Source organism: Gordionus sp. m RMFG-2023, chromosome 1 (genome assembly GCF_954871325.1).
Source record: "Gordionus sp. m RMFG-2023 chromosome 1, tfGorSpeb1-WG-v2, whole genome shotgun sequence".
Taxonomy (NCBI): domain Eukaryota; kingdom Metazoa; phylum Nematomorpha; class Gordioida; order Chordodea; family Parachordodidae; genus Gordionus; species Gordionus sp. m RMFG-2023.
Window position 1 is genome coordinate 297239 of NC_088775.1, and position 17997 is coordinate 315235.

General features: G+C 31.0%; 1 protein-coding gene across 1 annotated transcript; it reads right to left on the reverse strand.

The window, feature by feature from the left end:
* Positions 1-11: 11 nt before the first annotated feature.
* LOC135922429 (fumarylacetoacetase-like) lies at positions 12-11186 on the reverse strand. Its single transcript, XM_065456803.1, has 10 exons — positions 11103-11186; positions 10947-11057; positions 10630-10898; positions 6049-6146; positions 5699-5854; positions 4434-4564; positions 3085-3160; positions 2706-2755; positions 1020-1121; positions 12-393 (listed from the first exon to the last, which is right to left on the reverse strand). Exons 1-10 carry the CDS (start codon positions 11184-11186, stop codon positions 190-192), a joined length of 1281 nt encoding a protein of 426 aa, XP_065312875.1. The 3' UTR covers positions 12-189.
* Positions 11187-17997: the final 6811 nt, after the last annotated feature.

The following is a 17997-nucleotide window of genomic DNA, read 5'->3' on the forward strand; positions in this document are numbered from 1 at the left end:
AGGCATGCGAGATATGGTTTTATTTATTTATTTCTTTTGTCGTAATATTTTAACCATAGGTTATTTATTTTGAAAATAAGATATAATAAAGAAATAATTTGGTATAAAATAAAATCCTTAATTTTAATAATAAAATCACTACTAAATTATATTTAAATGCAGTAGGATTTGAATTTTTGGAAGAATTATTTATTGGGGTGGGGCTGGCAATATTTTTCCGGCACATTCCCCGAACCCGATTCTATATTCCTCGTTGTGACAATGGCCTCGCAATATGATTTCGTCACCGTCCTGCAGAAAACACCTACTGTCGGCGCCATCTTTGGTTTTGAGGTCTATGGGACGAGTGCCGTTCCAGCTTAACTCCACCAATGAACCGAATTCCTTAGGATCCTGTTATGTTACAAATTGAGATTAGGTAAATCCATTCCTGATTCGAGAAAAATGCCGTTATCACTCAGAAAACGATGCCGATACATAGTAAAACTAAGTAGATACTCTAAAGCAGGGATGATTCATAAAAAAATTGTTTGATTGGGCATTTTGAAACCACAGAACAAAGAGACCGATTTAAGGGCAACTCTTTGACCCCGGGGTAATATGGACCTGAGGCGAGTTCGGACCATCTTAGGAAAATCGGTTTCGATTAAGTTACTGTTATCAAAATTTCCGCTAAATGGAATTTAAAATTCTTGGGGCCTGGGTTAGGGTTAGCATCCCTGATCTAAAGTGTCTGATCGATACTTTTTTAGGTATAATAAATATTTTTGGGAGTTGGAAAGTACATCTGTATTCTAATAATATTTAAGTGTTTTTTTCTAAAAAAACTAATTTGGAGGATTAATCTACCCACCTATCTTGTACTTAATTTTTTTACTTTGTCACTTGAAGATATGAATACTTGAAGGGGTTAAACATTTTTGCCGTAAAGGGTAAATTTATATATATAACTGGCTTAGCTTAGTTTATTTTTCGAAATTTTCCTTTATTTAAAAAAAAAAATAGGCGTAAAAAAATACATTTCCGCTAATGGTCCCGGTTCCCATAAGATCCCCGGCTCTCAAATTACATCCGTTGCTGGCATGATGCGTTAACATCTGTTTGATGTTCCAATATAAATGCTATAGCATAAAAAAAATATAATAATTTTACTGTTTAATATATTATAATATTTCATTGTTTTTTTAGTATTGTTGAACTTTTTAAGTATAACGATTCATTTCCATTCCAGTTCATGTTTATAAAATTCAAGATTAATCTGTTCCGGTTATACTTGAAGGAAATTATATCGGTTAGTTCCGGCCCGGAAATTCAAAGGGTTCTTGGCGACTAATTCCAGTATTTAGAGAAGAGAAGAGAAGAGAAGAGAAGAGAAGAGAAGAGAAGAGAAGAGAAGAGAAGAGAAGAGAAGAAGAAGAGAAGAGAGAAGATAGGTTTCGAATTCTTAAAAAAAACCAAGAAAAACAAAACTTAAAGATGATAACATGTGAATAATATTATTTTATAAATTTAAAGAAAAACTTTAAAAAAAAGAAATGACCCGGTATTACATTTAGTAAATAAGTGAGGGTGAAAAATCATCTATTAAAGCTTGCAGTGAAATTTGTGATGGCAAAGCTAAAGTATCATTAAAGGATAACATAATTACAATCAGAAACCTGCAGGACCGGCCCGGCCCTAAGCCCGGGTATACGGGTAGCGCCGTATTTTAATTTTTTTTTAAATATACCCGGACCGGGCCTGAAATTTTTTTTAAAAAAATATCCTGGTCGGGCCTCGCAAACGGTACCTCAGCAGGTCTCTGTTTACAATAATAAATTTCCGCTAAGTGTAAATAATCTAATGATTTTTGAGTATAATCTATTTTACATATCCTAGCGTAGATACAGTGATGTTAGTAAATACGTATTTTTTTAAAAAATAATTATAAGAATTATCTAACTCACCTAATATATTCGCAAATGATCATAATAAATTGACTGATTTTTAAGGTATTTGCAATTCCCTAGCGCCGTAGTACTATAACAATTTAAATCCTTTCTGATAATATTCGCCTGGTCTATTATCACAATAAAATATAGTAATAAACTAAAGAATGAACATAGCACTGAAGACGATAACTTTAAAAGTTTAGAATAATACTATGATTTTCATAAACAAACGCTTTAACACCCCACCCAACCCCTCTCTTTGATTCTAGATAAATAGAATAAGTATTTTTTTTTTAACCCTACCATAACTTTCAGCCTTTTGTTATAATATATCTAGTTTATGTCAAATTGTGAAATCAAAAATCATTTTTTTAAAATAAATGCATATAAATCTAACCATAATGGGGTATTTTTTTTTTTTTAGATATTTTGGAAATAATAATAAAAAAAATTTTTTAAAAAAAAGTGATTATGATTATTTTATAAGAATTATATGCACACTGGTAAAAAATTGAATAAACATTCTTATCATCTAAATTTCCTTTCCTTTTGTTCAATTGAGTAAATTTCATGAGTTTTTGGAACATAGGGACATGAAATTTATAATAAATAAAATATTTATTTTAGCAAAACACGGGATGTGTGAAGTGGACAGATTGTTTTTAAATCCGTTGACAATTATTTTACAATTATATGAATAGTGGTGGGAAAAAAAAATATATCCCAAATATTTTATTTTATTTATGGTTATATAATAAACAGTCATTCATTTACCTTTGACATGTTAGGAGTAGACAGCAGTTCCGGCTTCTCCATTTTGGGTGCTATATATCGAGATATTTCACGAAATAAAAATATTTTTTTATATATAGGGCCCATAATTAAGAAATATAAACTTTTCTTTTCTTGCTCGCTTTCTTTTGGCACTTTTTCTACAGTGTCGACTCAATATTTTAACCAAACAAAATATCGCCTCTAAGCCCTAGAAATTTTGTTGGTAGATGTTCAAAACCTTTGTGTTATCTATTAGCAGAATCTGTAGGCTTGCATGATATTTTTTTTCTGGATAAAATATCGTGTCAACCGTTTTTTTAACAACATTACCTCACTAACGAGAATTATAATTAGAAGGGGGAGGAGGGTTTATAAAAACTTTTGTATAGGATTTCCAGATCAACGTTAAAATTGAAAGCGTCGGCGTGTCTCAAGTACGGCATAGCTTCGGGATCCTATCGAGCGTTTAAATTAAAATATACATTCTTATTTTTTTTTTGTAAAATATAGTCAATATCAACTTGAAAAAAAAATGGAAGCTTTGGGCATTCCATGAGGTCTGGCTCGGGTATGGATTCATTCCATCATCTTTGAAACTCGATCGGAATGAGTTATTCTTAGGGTTTATTAGGGCGTGAAAAGAGAAAAATAACGTTTCACAACAAATTATAGAGAGGTTAAGAGGGGTTTTTTTTTAAAGGGAAAATAAAACATATGCCGGCTTAATTACGCAAAATTCTTTGGGGTGTAAAAAAAACCAAGCTAAGGGGGATTGATGTCGATCCAGTGAGCGAAGCATCGTGAATGAAAGCAAAAAATCCACAAAGACATTCTTGATATCCCTATATTAGGGAAGGAGACATCCGATTGTAAAAACCTTGCATGATTAAATCAGAGTGAAAACTGGCCAACCTGGGTAAGCCTGGAAATCGTTGTTAAACGGAGAAGAAGATTTACGTTAATTGATTTTATACGTAGAGTAGATAGAACAATTTCATTTTAGCCTACGTCCAAAAGTAAGCAATAAATGTGTTTTTTTTCGTTGGATAGCCGCTTTACATTAACGTAGAGTTCAAAAAAAACCATGAAAATTTTAATTTGGGATACCATCTTGAAAAATATCTCTTTAAAAAAAAGAAAATATTGAGTAGAATTAGAATTACAGATTATAAAGTCCTTTAGGTCCGAGTTGACTCCAAATTACATTAATAATTTTCCAGTCGGCTTGATTTTGTTTTAAAACAGATAATTAACTATGGAAATTTATGTGGGTTTTTCCCTCATAAAAAATTAGCGAGCCAAATACATTTTTTAGGGACTAGCCGAAAAAATCGCCAATTAAAATTTTAGCCGGTCTAGAGCGACATCTATCCGGAATTCCCATTTAGTTCGGATTCTAAACTCTGCCGATAAATGAACAACAACCATCATTGATTGGGAAAGAGATGGATGGGGGGTGGGGCTCTTAGTATATTGTCTCTAAAGATATTACCTAGAGAAGCGACCAAAGACGTGCTGGATGAAGGTGCTAGTTATGACATAAAAAAGTTAGGTTTGACACTGGGAGATGCCAATAACCGCCTAAAATAGAGAAAGTCTAGAAGGGAAAATGTCCCTACCCAGGGTAAACCTGAATAGGAACAATAAACGACGAAGATATGTAAGGTTTTTTTTTTAATTTATAAAGGAGAGAAAGAAAAAATAAAGGAAATAAATAAATAAGGAAACCTGCACAACGTTGGGCACTATGAAGGGCCTCAAGGCGTCTATAGTGATGATCCAAGGAGAAATGGATGTGCCGAAAGATTTTCCCAGGAATGGGCCCAGTGGAAAATATTCCCACTTTTGGATGTCCCTGGCTATTATATGATTAAAAAAACATAGGAGTAAGGCAAAGCTTCGTCAGAGCTAACCTCTGAGGTAGCCTGAAATTTAGTTATTTCCGGCAAGCCATTAACAGGCGATAGCGTATTTAGGGGTGGGGTTGGGAGAGGGGTTGAAGTGTCAAGCAGGCATTTGACCCTCACCCCCCCCCCTCTGAAATGTATATTTTTATACATAAATGGAATTAAATTAACAATGTTAACTAAACCATTAGAACTTAAAATTAATTGTTTAAAAAAAACAGAGAAAAAAAACGAAATAAGAAGTTTTATTTTATCTTTTTTCCCTTATTATACATAATTTCGAATTTTTCTAAAATCGTTAGGATAAAAAAAAATATTCCTTAAAATCTGTCATCTCAAAATTATGATTGACATTTTTACATCCCCTTTCACCTCTGAAGTAAAATCCTAGATACGCCCCCCCCCTCCTGATATCGCGTATATTTTAACAATTTTTAATCAAATACCATCATTCAAATTATAACTAATCATTTCGAAATCATAACATTAGCGGTGAAATCATAAATAAAACTGAAATCAAATCAACTATGTCCGAAACATTACGAGATAGACACTGGCAAGAGTATTCAGTTAACAATAACGAGGAGTTATTTTGTAAAGAGTCTAATAATTAGGGATTTCTACCTACAAACAGAATAATTTAACATCACGTGATATAGGGATTCTGGCCAGAACCTTCAAATTCAGTTAAAAAAATAAATGAGTTATATTTGGAAAATGGTATCTTACCACCAGAGTTGATAAAAGATACTTTTTAAATGGATCTAGATACAGATACAACGTCTAAAATAATATCTAGATACAGATTATTTAATCAAAAATCTATCTAGATACAGATACCACATTTTTATATCTAGATACAGTACCACGTTTTTATATCTAGATACTTGTATCTAGATCCTTTAACAACTCTGCTTACCACTAATTAATTGCAATGTAGATATAAAAAAAAAAAAGCAAAAAAAGTGCTTCTCCAACCAAATTAATCGCCATTTTTTTTAGGTCTCTCTTCTTTTAGTGTTTAATTAATTAAACAGATGATACAAAAATAAATTCAAATTTCGGAAGAAGAAAAAAAAATTATACCACTCCAATCATTCATGAGCACGAGTCCGAATATCCGTTTATGGGCTTCGGATATGGGAATCGGTTTTCCTAGAGGATTCTCGGGCCCCCCGACAAATAAGGCCATCTCCAATTCGATATCCAGTTTGGAGCTGGGGCCGAAGATCGGGGGTTTATCTGTCAATCAAAACGTATCATTTTATAATTTATTTGTCACTCACTCTATTTTTCTATTTCTCATCGTCTTTCCATTCCTCTTTTTTTTTCTTCAATTTTTTAAATATAGTTTTAATTTTCCTATTTGAACTTTAAAAAAAAAAAATTCTATAAGTATAAAATATTATATTTTTAAAAAAAAAAAAAGAAGAAACCATTAGCAGGTTGAGTCTGACCATTGGGTCGGGTAACGGGTGTGGAGCTAACGATAACCGAGGAAGCTCGCCCGTGATAACCCACCGGTAAATGTAGCCTTATTATTTATAAGATTCGGAGTTAAATTAAGGTAAATTATGTATCGAAAGATGATAAATATTTTAAATTGGCGAAAGACAAAATCATAATGACTTTCCAAATTTAAGTAGTATTTTGGTTCTAATTCCTAGCTATTGCCTGCTTCGTCGGCTAGCAGTGGAAGAGCGTTTTCAGCTGCTGGTAGGGCCTTTGGAGAGAAAAGGACCAGTTTAAAACCAGATAAACTGGACTCCTTTTAATGATATAGATGTCATTACTTTTTTTAGTCTCTTATTTAACTATAATATCATCTACTTTCGACATAAATCATGCAAACTGTTTTTTAAATGATCGCAATAATTTTTAAATTCAATTGTATTTTAACTTTTTTTTAATGATATTTTTCACAAATTTTATAAAATGCAACTCAATGTATATCTTGATTAGATTATTATGGCCGTCAAATAAACTAAACTTTTATTTAATGTGGCGATGATATAAATACAAATAAATTATTTTTTTTTTGGTTTTATTACAATATTCAAACTCAAATTTGTACAAATTAATTCGGGCTCGGGCTGCGAAAAATTTACTTCGCAGACCTCTGAGTCGCAGTTACCTGTACGCATAACAAGGGACAAGCTTAGCTACTTAAACATTTAGGGAAAGTAAGAAGATTACCTATATATTTATCTTATATATAGCATCATAATTAAGCTCTATTTTTTTTAAAACTTTTAAAATAATAGGTTGTTCGTCCATAGACCTATACAATTTCGCTCAGGATAAAAAGGTAAAACGCCCCAGAATTTTTTCTTCTTCTTTAATTGGTCATAGCCGCCTAACCAATGGGGAGGGGAACTCCCTACCCAACCCCCCAATGCAAATTTGCTAGTTTTCTAATCAATACGAAAGAATTTGAAAGTAAAATCATTTTAACGAGAAAATGGTGAGAACTCAAAAATTATTTATATAAATATCTAATATAGCCGAAAGCCTAGTGGACTTAAAGATCTCCAACAAAATATACGGGGAAAAAAAATTCACCTAATAGTGCTTCCCCCCCCCCACCCCCCTTAGTAAAATATTAAAAAGTTTTAGCATTTTTATCTGATTAAATCTTTCTAAGCAATTTATTTTTTTTGCCTGATCATTAAGAAATAATTCTGATTGAACCTTAAGTTACAGAATTTTTTTTGTTTCTGAGTGATTGAATCAGAGCCTGTCATCACATTTCAATAAATTAATCAATTCGAGTTATTTTAGTTGAATATAAAGGTTGTGCCGACATTGAATTTCGGATTGGATCAGGGACGATATTAATCGATTTTTTTTTAAAAAAATCGGATCAGGCCAATAGTTTTAAAGATCCGATTGGTTCGATTTATTTGTAGTTTTAAAGATCCGATTAATTCGATTTATTTGTTAGGTAATGTTTTTATTTTTTTTAAAAAAAATCCAATTATATTTATAAAAAAAAATGGTGTTTATTTGGCGACGATAAAAGTATTCAATGATTATACTTAAAGTGCCAATCAAATCAGCCATTAAACAAGCCCTATGTTTTAAATGAGATGGACTTTTACGACGTCATTCGCAACAGGATATCACTTTGATCACGAGACCCAATAAGTTTGTATGTGAAGAAGTTCAAATAGTACCTTAACCCAATCATGAACCGATACTTCGATACTTTTTACGGTTCGGATCCGTAGTGTAAATTGTTCTCAATATCCAGCAGGGTCCAACTTCACTCATCGAAATGATGATAAACTTAGCAGTAATAGAGCCCCCCCCCCCCCTTAAAAAATGAATTCTTACCGTTATCCCTCCCCCTGGTAATTTAGTAGAATCTCTTTGGAGTCCCTTGTATCTCCAAAAAAAAACTATTTTTAGACCCATCCCACACCACGTGGATGTTTGTTACATCACCGAAAAAAAAACAATATTTTAACGATGTTTTTTACATTTCCTTCCATACCACAATCTTTTATTTAATAATTAAATGGTTTTCTTATATTTCTTATTACAAAATATTACTGTAACATTTTACATTAGGTACATACAAAAAAAATAAAAAAATACCCCATATTATTATTTTCTCTTTTTAAAACTAACCATATGTTTTAATTTTATTATAAAATATTTTTGTTTCTCTTTTCCTATTTTTTTTTATCGAATCAGATATACAAACAAACACATATGCAAAATTACTTTTATAATAAGATAATATGGTATTTTGTGTAGGGGTGGGAGTGGGACCAATATCAATAAATAATAGATTTACAATACAAATCAATACCAATAAATAATTGATTTACAATACCAATCAATACCAATAAATAATTGATTTACAATACCAATCAATACCAATAAATAATATATTTACAATACCAATCAATACCAATACCAATATAAGAAATAGAAAATATTGTTAAAACCAATAGCAATATTTCGTTTATCTTGAGGTTTTCGATATTGGTTCCCAGCGCTATTTGGTATGACTATTACAGGAGATTTTTATAGTACGGTCCTTAGTAATAGGAGATTAGTATTTATTCTTAGTTATGTTGCCTTCCTTTAGGTTATTATATGGATTTAGAAATCACATATGCCGAGGGCGACCATGATCAGTATAGATATGGAACCGTTGGTCAGTGAATGGAGACTCTTGTCTAGGGAGCAGGATGGGCGTCAAACCCCGGAGCGCGGAGGCACGGGTAGTGCCACCGTCAATGTGGAAGACCTACGCCCAATGTGGTGGAGAGGGACTAGTTCGTAGAGACTCTCCACAGATGAATGTGCCCCGGAGGAGGGAGATCGAGGTTGGAGGGAAAAAAACATCGGAAATTCAACCAACGGCTCAACCGAGAAGGCAGGAAGTGTCGGGAGTTCAAGCTACTTCGTAACAATGGCAACCAGAAAAAACGCCCCTCATGACACTTAGGTTTTACGTGGTGGACCGGATAAAACGAAGTCTTAAAAACTTTTTTTTAAAAAAACTTAGCGGAACGATTCGGACCGGGTAACGGATACCCATTATGTATTAACAAAATTTTTTAATTATTAACAATATCATTTTTTTTCCAACTTTCCAAACTCTATAGGTTAATTCAAAATCTTGTCCTATTCCTTCCTCTCCCTCCCATATTTCTTTCATATTTATCTGGAGAGTCAATTTTCTCTTCTCACTATTCTTCGTAGGGTATATATAGCAGAGACCTGCAGGCCCGACCCTAAGTCCGGCCCGGCCTTTTTTTTAAATTTACCCGGGCCGGGTCGTATATTTTAAAACCGAATATTTGAAATCGTCATTATTAGCTGTAAAAATCAAAAATAAATAAAAATAATTTTAAAAAAATTCGGGCCTACAAATGGTACCTCTACAGGTTTCTGATATATAAGTCCCCTAAAGCTTACTTGAAAATTGTTATTCATTATGATTTTCAGATCTTCAATAGCTTCATCAAATTAATTTTGACAAACCCCACATTAGGTGAAATGATACCTATGCGGATAGGCTCTGAGCACCTGTCAATTCCGCCAGAATTTACAAGTTAGGGGTAGTTTGTAGCCAAGTGTAAATCGAACTTAAGTTTTAAAAGCAATTCAGAAAGGAGAAAGAAAGAAAGGATAATTTTAATTTCAAGATCATTGTAAAAAGCCAGGATATTTTCATTTTTAAAAATAGGTGAAGATCTCATGGCATATATCTTAGAAAAAGCTTTGAAGAGAGTCCTTAACTTATCAGTAAGAAAAAATGACTAAAAATTATCTAAGTTAATTTTTTGGGCAGTAGTGGAATGAATAATGAGTGAATTGGTTAAAAAGTTGTCCATGGCCCTTTTTTCCATTAATACGAATATTAACATTTCTAAATACTCTTTGAAGATTTATATCCTATATATTGTTTTTTGCTTTTAAATTATAAAAAACATCTTCTGAATTCTCCTGAAGAGTGTGATACAGGTTTTATATTTTATTTAAAATTTGAATCTTTTTAATAAGGGATTCCTAGCCATCATGTTTTTTTCAATAAACTAATTTTAGAAAATAATTTTCTCAATCACATTAAAGAGTTAAATGTGTAATCTATTTAAAAAATTTTCAATAGCCCATATTAATTCCAGTCTTTTTTTAAATTAATAAAAAACTTTTGCTAAATTATATTAAAGAGCTAAACAGGAATTCATATTTGTTTTTATATAATCTGTGCTTCTTTAATATGGGTTTCTTATTTTCGTCATGCCCTTTAATAATAAAAAACTTAAAAAAATATATATTGTATATATTAATTATTTATATCTTTATTTGGAAGACATTCTAATTTTTTAAAAGGTGTTTTGGTTTTTAGATTTTAGTTGATTCTTCTGGGTTTAATCCAATAATAATAAATTTATTTTCAGAGATTCAAATTATATAAGAAAATGTGTTTGCAAAAAAATTAATCTCATCTAAAATTTTAGAGATTTCTAATACATATCATATATAAATAATAATACCAATTAGGTGGAAGTTCATTATCCTTGCCTCGAAAGAGTTTTCCCATGTTATTTGCATGACCTCTCGAGCAGTAAAAATCGGTATAATCACCTATCCTTGCAGGAAGGTGCATTTGGCATTCTGAAATTTTGGTTAAGGCCTTTTCTTTTATAAAATTCTCTATTTCCATATCGGCAGGATTCGTCTTGGCAGACAATATATGCTGCAATAATTTTCTAGCTTCAGTCCAGGCTTCATGATTTAATTCCATGAATGAGTTTAAAACAGACTATATATATATTGATCAAATTTAATATATATTTTTTTAAAAAATAACTTGTTTGAATGCATCTTGTTTATCCTTGAGCAATGGTCCATTAAATAAATGACTTATTTTGGAAAGATCTAAAACAAAATCACCTATGGCAACTCCAATCCTATGTTTTGGCTAAAATTAATATATTAAAAAATGGTATATTATATAAAAATATACATCATCTTTCGTTGAAAATATGCCGTAAGGAAGATTTTCAATGGGGAAATCAGTATCTTTGGAATAATTAATAAATGACTTCATATTTTTCTGAAAAAAAATTTAAATTTTAAAACATGTGTTTTTTTTAAGGATAGCTGAATATAAATTATTAAATAATATTAATTAATATAAAAAATATTTTAATTATTTCTACAAGAAAATAAATTAACTTTTGCAATTATTGATATCTTCTCCGCTCCAATCCTCACATCACGAAAGTAACATGACTGGGATCTTCCCTTAATACGCCACTCCGTTGAATATTTAATATCGAGTGTTGCTTCTAAGGGATCCCCATCAATCCTTTCACATTTATTATCTCCCATTACAGTTGATGAATCCTTAACAGTTGATCATCTCGCTCTCCCACAACTGCAAGTTCCACAACTTTTGCCTTCCTTATCGGGCTATGAATGGTTAGAAGCTTTGCCCAGCTCAAACTTAGGACTTCTCTTAACAAAGGAAGAATTACGCATAGCAATAGGTCTCCGTCTTGGTTGTAATATACTGGCCAACTCCACATGTACATTATGTTCCCAACCCGTTGATTGTTTTGGACACCATCCTCTTCATTGTCGATTCTCTAAAGGTAGACATTCTCGACACAGTGAAGTTAATGGCACCATTATCCGTGCTCTACGCTCAGCTCAAATTCCAGCAACCCTCGAACCCTGTGGCCTCTCAACCGAGAATAATATACGTCCAGATGGGCTGACATTAATACCATGGAGTAATGGAATTCCATTAGCATGGGACTATACCTGCATCGACCGATTTGCTCCCTCCTTTAATAAGAATTCATTCATGCGAGCTGAAAACTCGAAAATTAATAAATACACTTCCCTAACAAATTGCAATCTCATACCAATCGTATCCGACACAACCGGGTCTTTTGGCAATCATGCCCTAACCTTCTTCAAAACCCTCGGTAAAAAAATCCACGCCATCACTGGTGATCCTCAGGAAGGCTTCTATCTCAGACAGCGCATATCTATTGATATATGCAGATCTAACTGCATTGCCATCCATGGCTCTCTTTCTTGACCTTCTCCCACCCAACATACAATTTACTATTCTTATTATTTTATTTTTTTTATTATACAGTTTTTATATAGATTTTATAGTTTACATGACATTTTTTTAATATATATATTTTTTTAAATTACGTATATATGTTTTACTTTTAACGTTCAATGTATTAAATATTTTTATTAATAAAAAAAAAAATTTAAAAAAAAAAATTTTTAAATATGATTTATAGACGCAAAACATAAAACAAATGGATAATATTATGAAAGGCATATTATAATATTACTAAATCCATAGAATAAAATTTAAAAAAATGAAAAGAAACACAATGTATGTTACATGAGGAAAAGGATAAAATAACAATAATTAATCTGCCGACATTTAATAGAACGAGTGAAAGGTGGTGGGGGGGGGGGTCATCATAGCTAACCTAATCATACTAGTTTTCCGTCATTATAATTTTAAATAAATAAAATTTGCTATATATGGGGCTAACTAACCTTATATTTGTAATTTATAATAAAAATTCCAATATTAGATTAATTTTAAATATTACATTACAATAGGCCTTATTAAACCAATTGGATTAATATTATAAATATTAAATTAAAACTTACCAATTAATAATACGAATATACTAACAATTGTGTTATTAAAATAATACAATATGATTATAATTTATTATTAATTTAAATGCTTGAAAAAAAATAAAAATGATTTATTTTTAATCTAAATGTTCGATAAAAAAATGTTATTATAGTTGATTTAAATACTTGATAAAAAAAATAAAAGTACCAAGCGTTTAAGACATTATTTAGACATTAAAATCATTATAGACAATTATCTTAAAAAACGAGATTGTTTGAATAAATATTCAGTGACTACCATTCCTACTATTATATTTAAACATATCTAAAATATTTAATTTAGGTTATTACCTATCAACTAAATTGTAATTTATAAAAACTCGAAAAAAATGTTAAACAATGTAGCTTCGGAAGAATTATAATGTAATGTTTAACTAAGTAATATATATAGAGTCATGTGGAGGCGTGCAGATATTTCATGTCTCTGAAAATGCGTAAAATAAAAAATTAAAAAAATTATTTTTATTATCAAAAAATCAAATATAATAGTTTAATAAAAACACACATTAATAAATCAATCGTCAGTTAAAACGGTTTTGCAAATTGGTTACTCCTAATTGATATTTCTTGAAATATTTTGAATATTATATAGCGAATTGTTTAAGTGATAAATATCGAATAAATTCGAAAGTTTTAAATTCCCTTTTATATCTACATAATTTTTCTAATTAAAATTTTAATCGATTCAATTATATTTATCACTTAAGCAATGCTTATCTAAAAAATCTAAGTAAATATACAAATTTTAAGTATATACATTAAAATCTTATTTGCCTAGAGATATAATTAGAAAAATGATTTCATATTTCATACTTAGTAAGTAATAATGATATTTTGCTGCAAATAATTTTATTTGTATCTTAATTAATTACATAATAATAAATATAATTCTATCTTTATAAATATTATTTTCGAATGTTAATTTTAATATTATAAAATGAAGTGAAATAAGTTAAAGTAAAAGTAAAAATATAAATCGCGAAAAGGTTATTTAAGATAAAATAAGAAAAATATTTTAATAGCTTTATTTTATATCATGGCCTATGTAAAATTATTGGTCATCTACTCAAAATCAATTATTAAATTTATCAAAGTAAATTTTTGTTTCTTAATAAGTCATTAGCAAATATTTCTTGTCAGATTTTTGATTCAAATTTTATCTCGTACTTGACAATTTAGGAATTTGAATAAACAAATTATTAGTAATAACTATAATGATAAAAAGTCAAATAAAATTTTTAGTGAACCATTTTTCGTCATTTCGTAGCGCATCATCCTTTCATGTGTTTACTCATTCTTCTCATGCCAATTCATCTGGATAAAAAAAATTATAAGTGAGGGTCAATATAAAATGATAAGAATCATCACCCAATTTTTGGGCAGGCTGTAGTTATCGGTGCGCACATAAAGACTAGCTTGATGCTTAAGCGCTTATCGGAGCATTGAAAAGACCGCGATAGGACTCAATACTTGCAATAATATTGTTGGTTCCAAAAGAGTAAATCGTTGGTTTGAATCCCCCCATTTTTCTCTAATTCTATTAACTTATATACAATCAGCTATTGGGATTAATTTTTGTCATGGCTAATTATCACCGCTATTTTTATAGGGTTTTTTTAAAAAATATTTATATTATATATTTTTATAAAGGTCAAATACATGCATATCCAGTACATCAATAAGATTTAGAATTTCTCTCTTTCTTTCTTTCTTTCTTTCTTTCTTTCTTTCTTTCTTTCTTTCTTTCTTTCTTTCTTTCTTCCTTCCTTCCTTCCTTCCTTCCTTCCTTCCTTCCTTCCTTCCTTCCTTCCTTCCTTCCTTCCTTCCTTCCTTCCTTCCTTCCTTCCTTCCTTCCTTCCTTCCTTCCTTCCTTCCTTCCTTCCTTCCTTCCTTCCTTCCTTCCTTCCTTCCTTCCTTCCTTCCTTCCTTCCTTCCTTCCTTCCTTCCTTCCTTCCTTCCTTCCTTCCTTCCTTCCTTCCTTCCTTCCTTCCTTCCTTCCTTCCTTCCTTCCTTCCTTCCTTCCTTCCTTCCTTCCTTCCTTCCTTCCTTCCTTCCTTCCTTCCTTCCTTCCTTCCTTCCTTCCTTCCTTCCTTCCTTCCTTCCTTCCTTCCTTCCTTCCTTCCTTCCTTCCTTCCTTCCTTCCTTCCTTTCTCAGCTCGATAAATCTCTGCAAGTTTTCGACGTCTAGGGAAAATTAAGCAGAGCTTCTAACTTATAAATTTTATAAATAGGTCTCGGCTGGGGCTTAATAATTTTTCTTGAAATATTGGGGTTAATCGGACCATTAAAAAAATGTAACGGTAGCTTCTTTTTATTATGAGATAAAATGATAACTAAAATTTATAAAAGAAATTATGTAACTTTCAATAAAAAGTTTAATTTATATTTTTAAAATTTTAAAAAAAAAACGGTATTTTATTTTAGCCCTGAGATCAAAAATAAACGCCGCAAAAAATTCAAGCCATATGACTAAACTACCGTTTTCCCTAATCGTAAAAATATTTGTGTTTGATCTACCATTGCCTATGGTTAGTGTTGTTAAAAGGCTCGATTTGCGACAATTTTTATAACCGACTAACTCAATTATTTATCCAGAATAATATTAATCAAGGCTGAAGATTTTGCTAATAGATGACACAACGGTAGGTTCAGGCCATATTTTTCCGGCTACAATGATGAGTTAGCCGTTTTTAAGAATCGGCTCAAATCGAGTCTTTTAATAAATACTACCTTTGGTAGATAACAAGCTGACAAACTGCTAAGACGCCTCATAGAAATTTATTCTAAACTTCAATTTGAGAAAATATTAATTAATATATATTTTTTTATCATAGTGAATTTTATCAAAGGAAATATCATCAAAGGGAAATTTATTTCAAATTCTAAATAATTTTTAACAAGCGTTCTATCGGTGGGGAAAATAGACATGAGAGATATATCCGGCTCGGACCTTCCCCAAATACGAAGTAAGTTGCGCTAAAAGACGAACCATTAAAAAAAAACTTTTTCTAAACCTGATAGGAATTATGCCATTTCTATTTAAGCTTTGAATAATGCCCAATTTATGATTTTTCCAATTATCACGTGACGGGCCAGGAAGCTCGTACAAAATATTTTACGGTACGGGTAAAAACCTGGTACTGACAGGCCAAAATATTTATTAGAAATTAATTAACGGGCTTATTTGGGTAGAAAGAAAGAAGGAAGGAAGGAAGGAAGGAAGGAAGGAAGGAAGGAAGGAAGGAAGGAAGGAAGGAAGGAAGGAAGGAAGGAAAGAAAGAAAGAAAGAAAGAAAGAAAGAAAGAAAGAAAGAAAGAAAGAAAGAAAGAAAGAAAGAAAGAAAGAAAGAAAGAAAGAAAGAAAGAAAGAAAGAAAGAAAGAAAGAAAGAAAGAAAGAAAGAAAGAAAGAAAGAAAGAAAGAAAGAAAGAAAGAAAGAAAGAAAGAAAGAAAGAAAGAAAGAAAAAGAAAGAAAGAACTCTATTTGCAGGGATAGCGGCATTATATTACATAAAAAGATATTCAAGAATTATTCATATTGAATACTTATAATTCAAAGACGTAATTTGATATTAAATTAACAACCTTTTTTTTAAAAAAAAATACTTTTAAAGTTTTATACGCGTCAAATAGCTTTACCAGCGTTACTCCAGAAATTTAGGATAGTTCATTCCGATCTCATTTACATTATCAGACATACAAAAAATACCTTACCCCATCAGGGTTAGCTAATCTCGAGGCTTAGGACCCAAAATTATATTCAGAAATCCTTGAGTTTTGCTCAAGGAGTGGCAGAAGGGCTTGAAACTCTATTCGCCAAATATCGCTTCTTTCATTATATTACTTTTGGCGGGAATTCTAATCGGACCGTTTTTAATCGACAATAACCGATTTAATTTTCCCCAAAGAATTATATTCCTGAAGATTATTTTTCCACGGTATTTTTTTTTATTCTTAAGATTTTTTTTCTACCGGCTGTTGTTTTTTTCCTCGATATTTCTTATCCCAATTTATAAAAAAAAGTTGGGAATATGACATACAACCTAGACGGACGATGCATTCATTAAAAAGTGCACACCCAATGAAAACAGCTGGGGACGCCATTTTGATTACCGATATCATTTATTAAAAATTCTAAAACGAGAGGCAATTTTTGTTAAAGAATGGCCTGATCATCGAAATAATAAGGAATGCAAGTTATCAATTTGATAGTAGTTTTTTTAACATGAGAATAATCACTATATGGGTTACCAAAATGGCGAGTCCAGCTGATTTGCATTTCAACGACTCCTTCAAATGCGTTATTATGTAGCCTCGTCAATCTAGGCAATATTATTACATGTCATTGGGAATTACTTTGATATATTCGAATTATAAAAAAAATAATCTTTTTGAAACATTACATTTATTACACTAAACATTTACATAATTTAATATAATAATATTAAAATAAATGTTATTATTTTTTAAAAAAAAAAATCATTTCATGGTGTTTAAATTTTGAAAACAAGAATAAAACATTTTAAAAAAACATATTAAAAAACTAACTAACACGTAATTACGTTTTTTATTTTGGGGAGAATTAATTAAGAAATAAAATATTCATATAATAATCGAGAAAAAAATAATAAAGTGGGTGTTAGGATCTAACTCAATATTTCATCCAGAATAATATTGCGCAAGTCTGAAGATTTTGTCTGTAGAAGGAACAAAGGTTTGGACATCTATTAAAGGAAATGTCGAGGCTTAGGCAATACTTTTCTGGCTAAAATATTGAGTTAGCCCTTTTTAAAAATAGGCTCAAAATGAACCGTTTTTAATAACACTTAACGTCGAGGTATATCATTTATCTAATCAAACATATCTTTTAAATTTGTTCATCATTTCCGGCAAGGTCAGTATAATAATCCACGCGGTTATAGCTGCGCTAAGGTACTCCAAATAATTTACGACGCGTACCACGGAGAATATGAGGGTTATGTAGGGTTTAATCGCTTTCGGCGTCGCCTCGGACTTGGGATCGAAATAGAAATATACCAGTGTCGTTATCAATAGCGGCATCGTGCTAACGAATTTGAAAAAAACTATGCGAATCTGCAGTTTTGTTAGGATAATTTCGGCCTCGGGGATTAATATGAAGCCTAACGGACTGAGCCCTCCAAAATTGGTCATTAGGTCA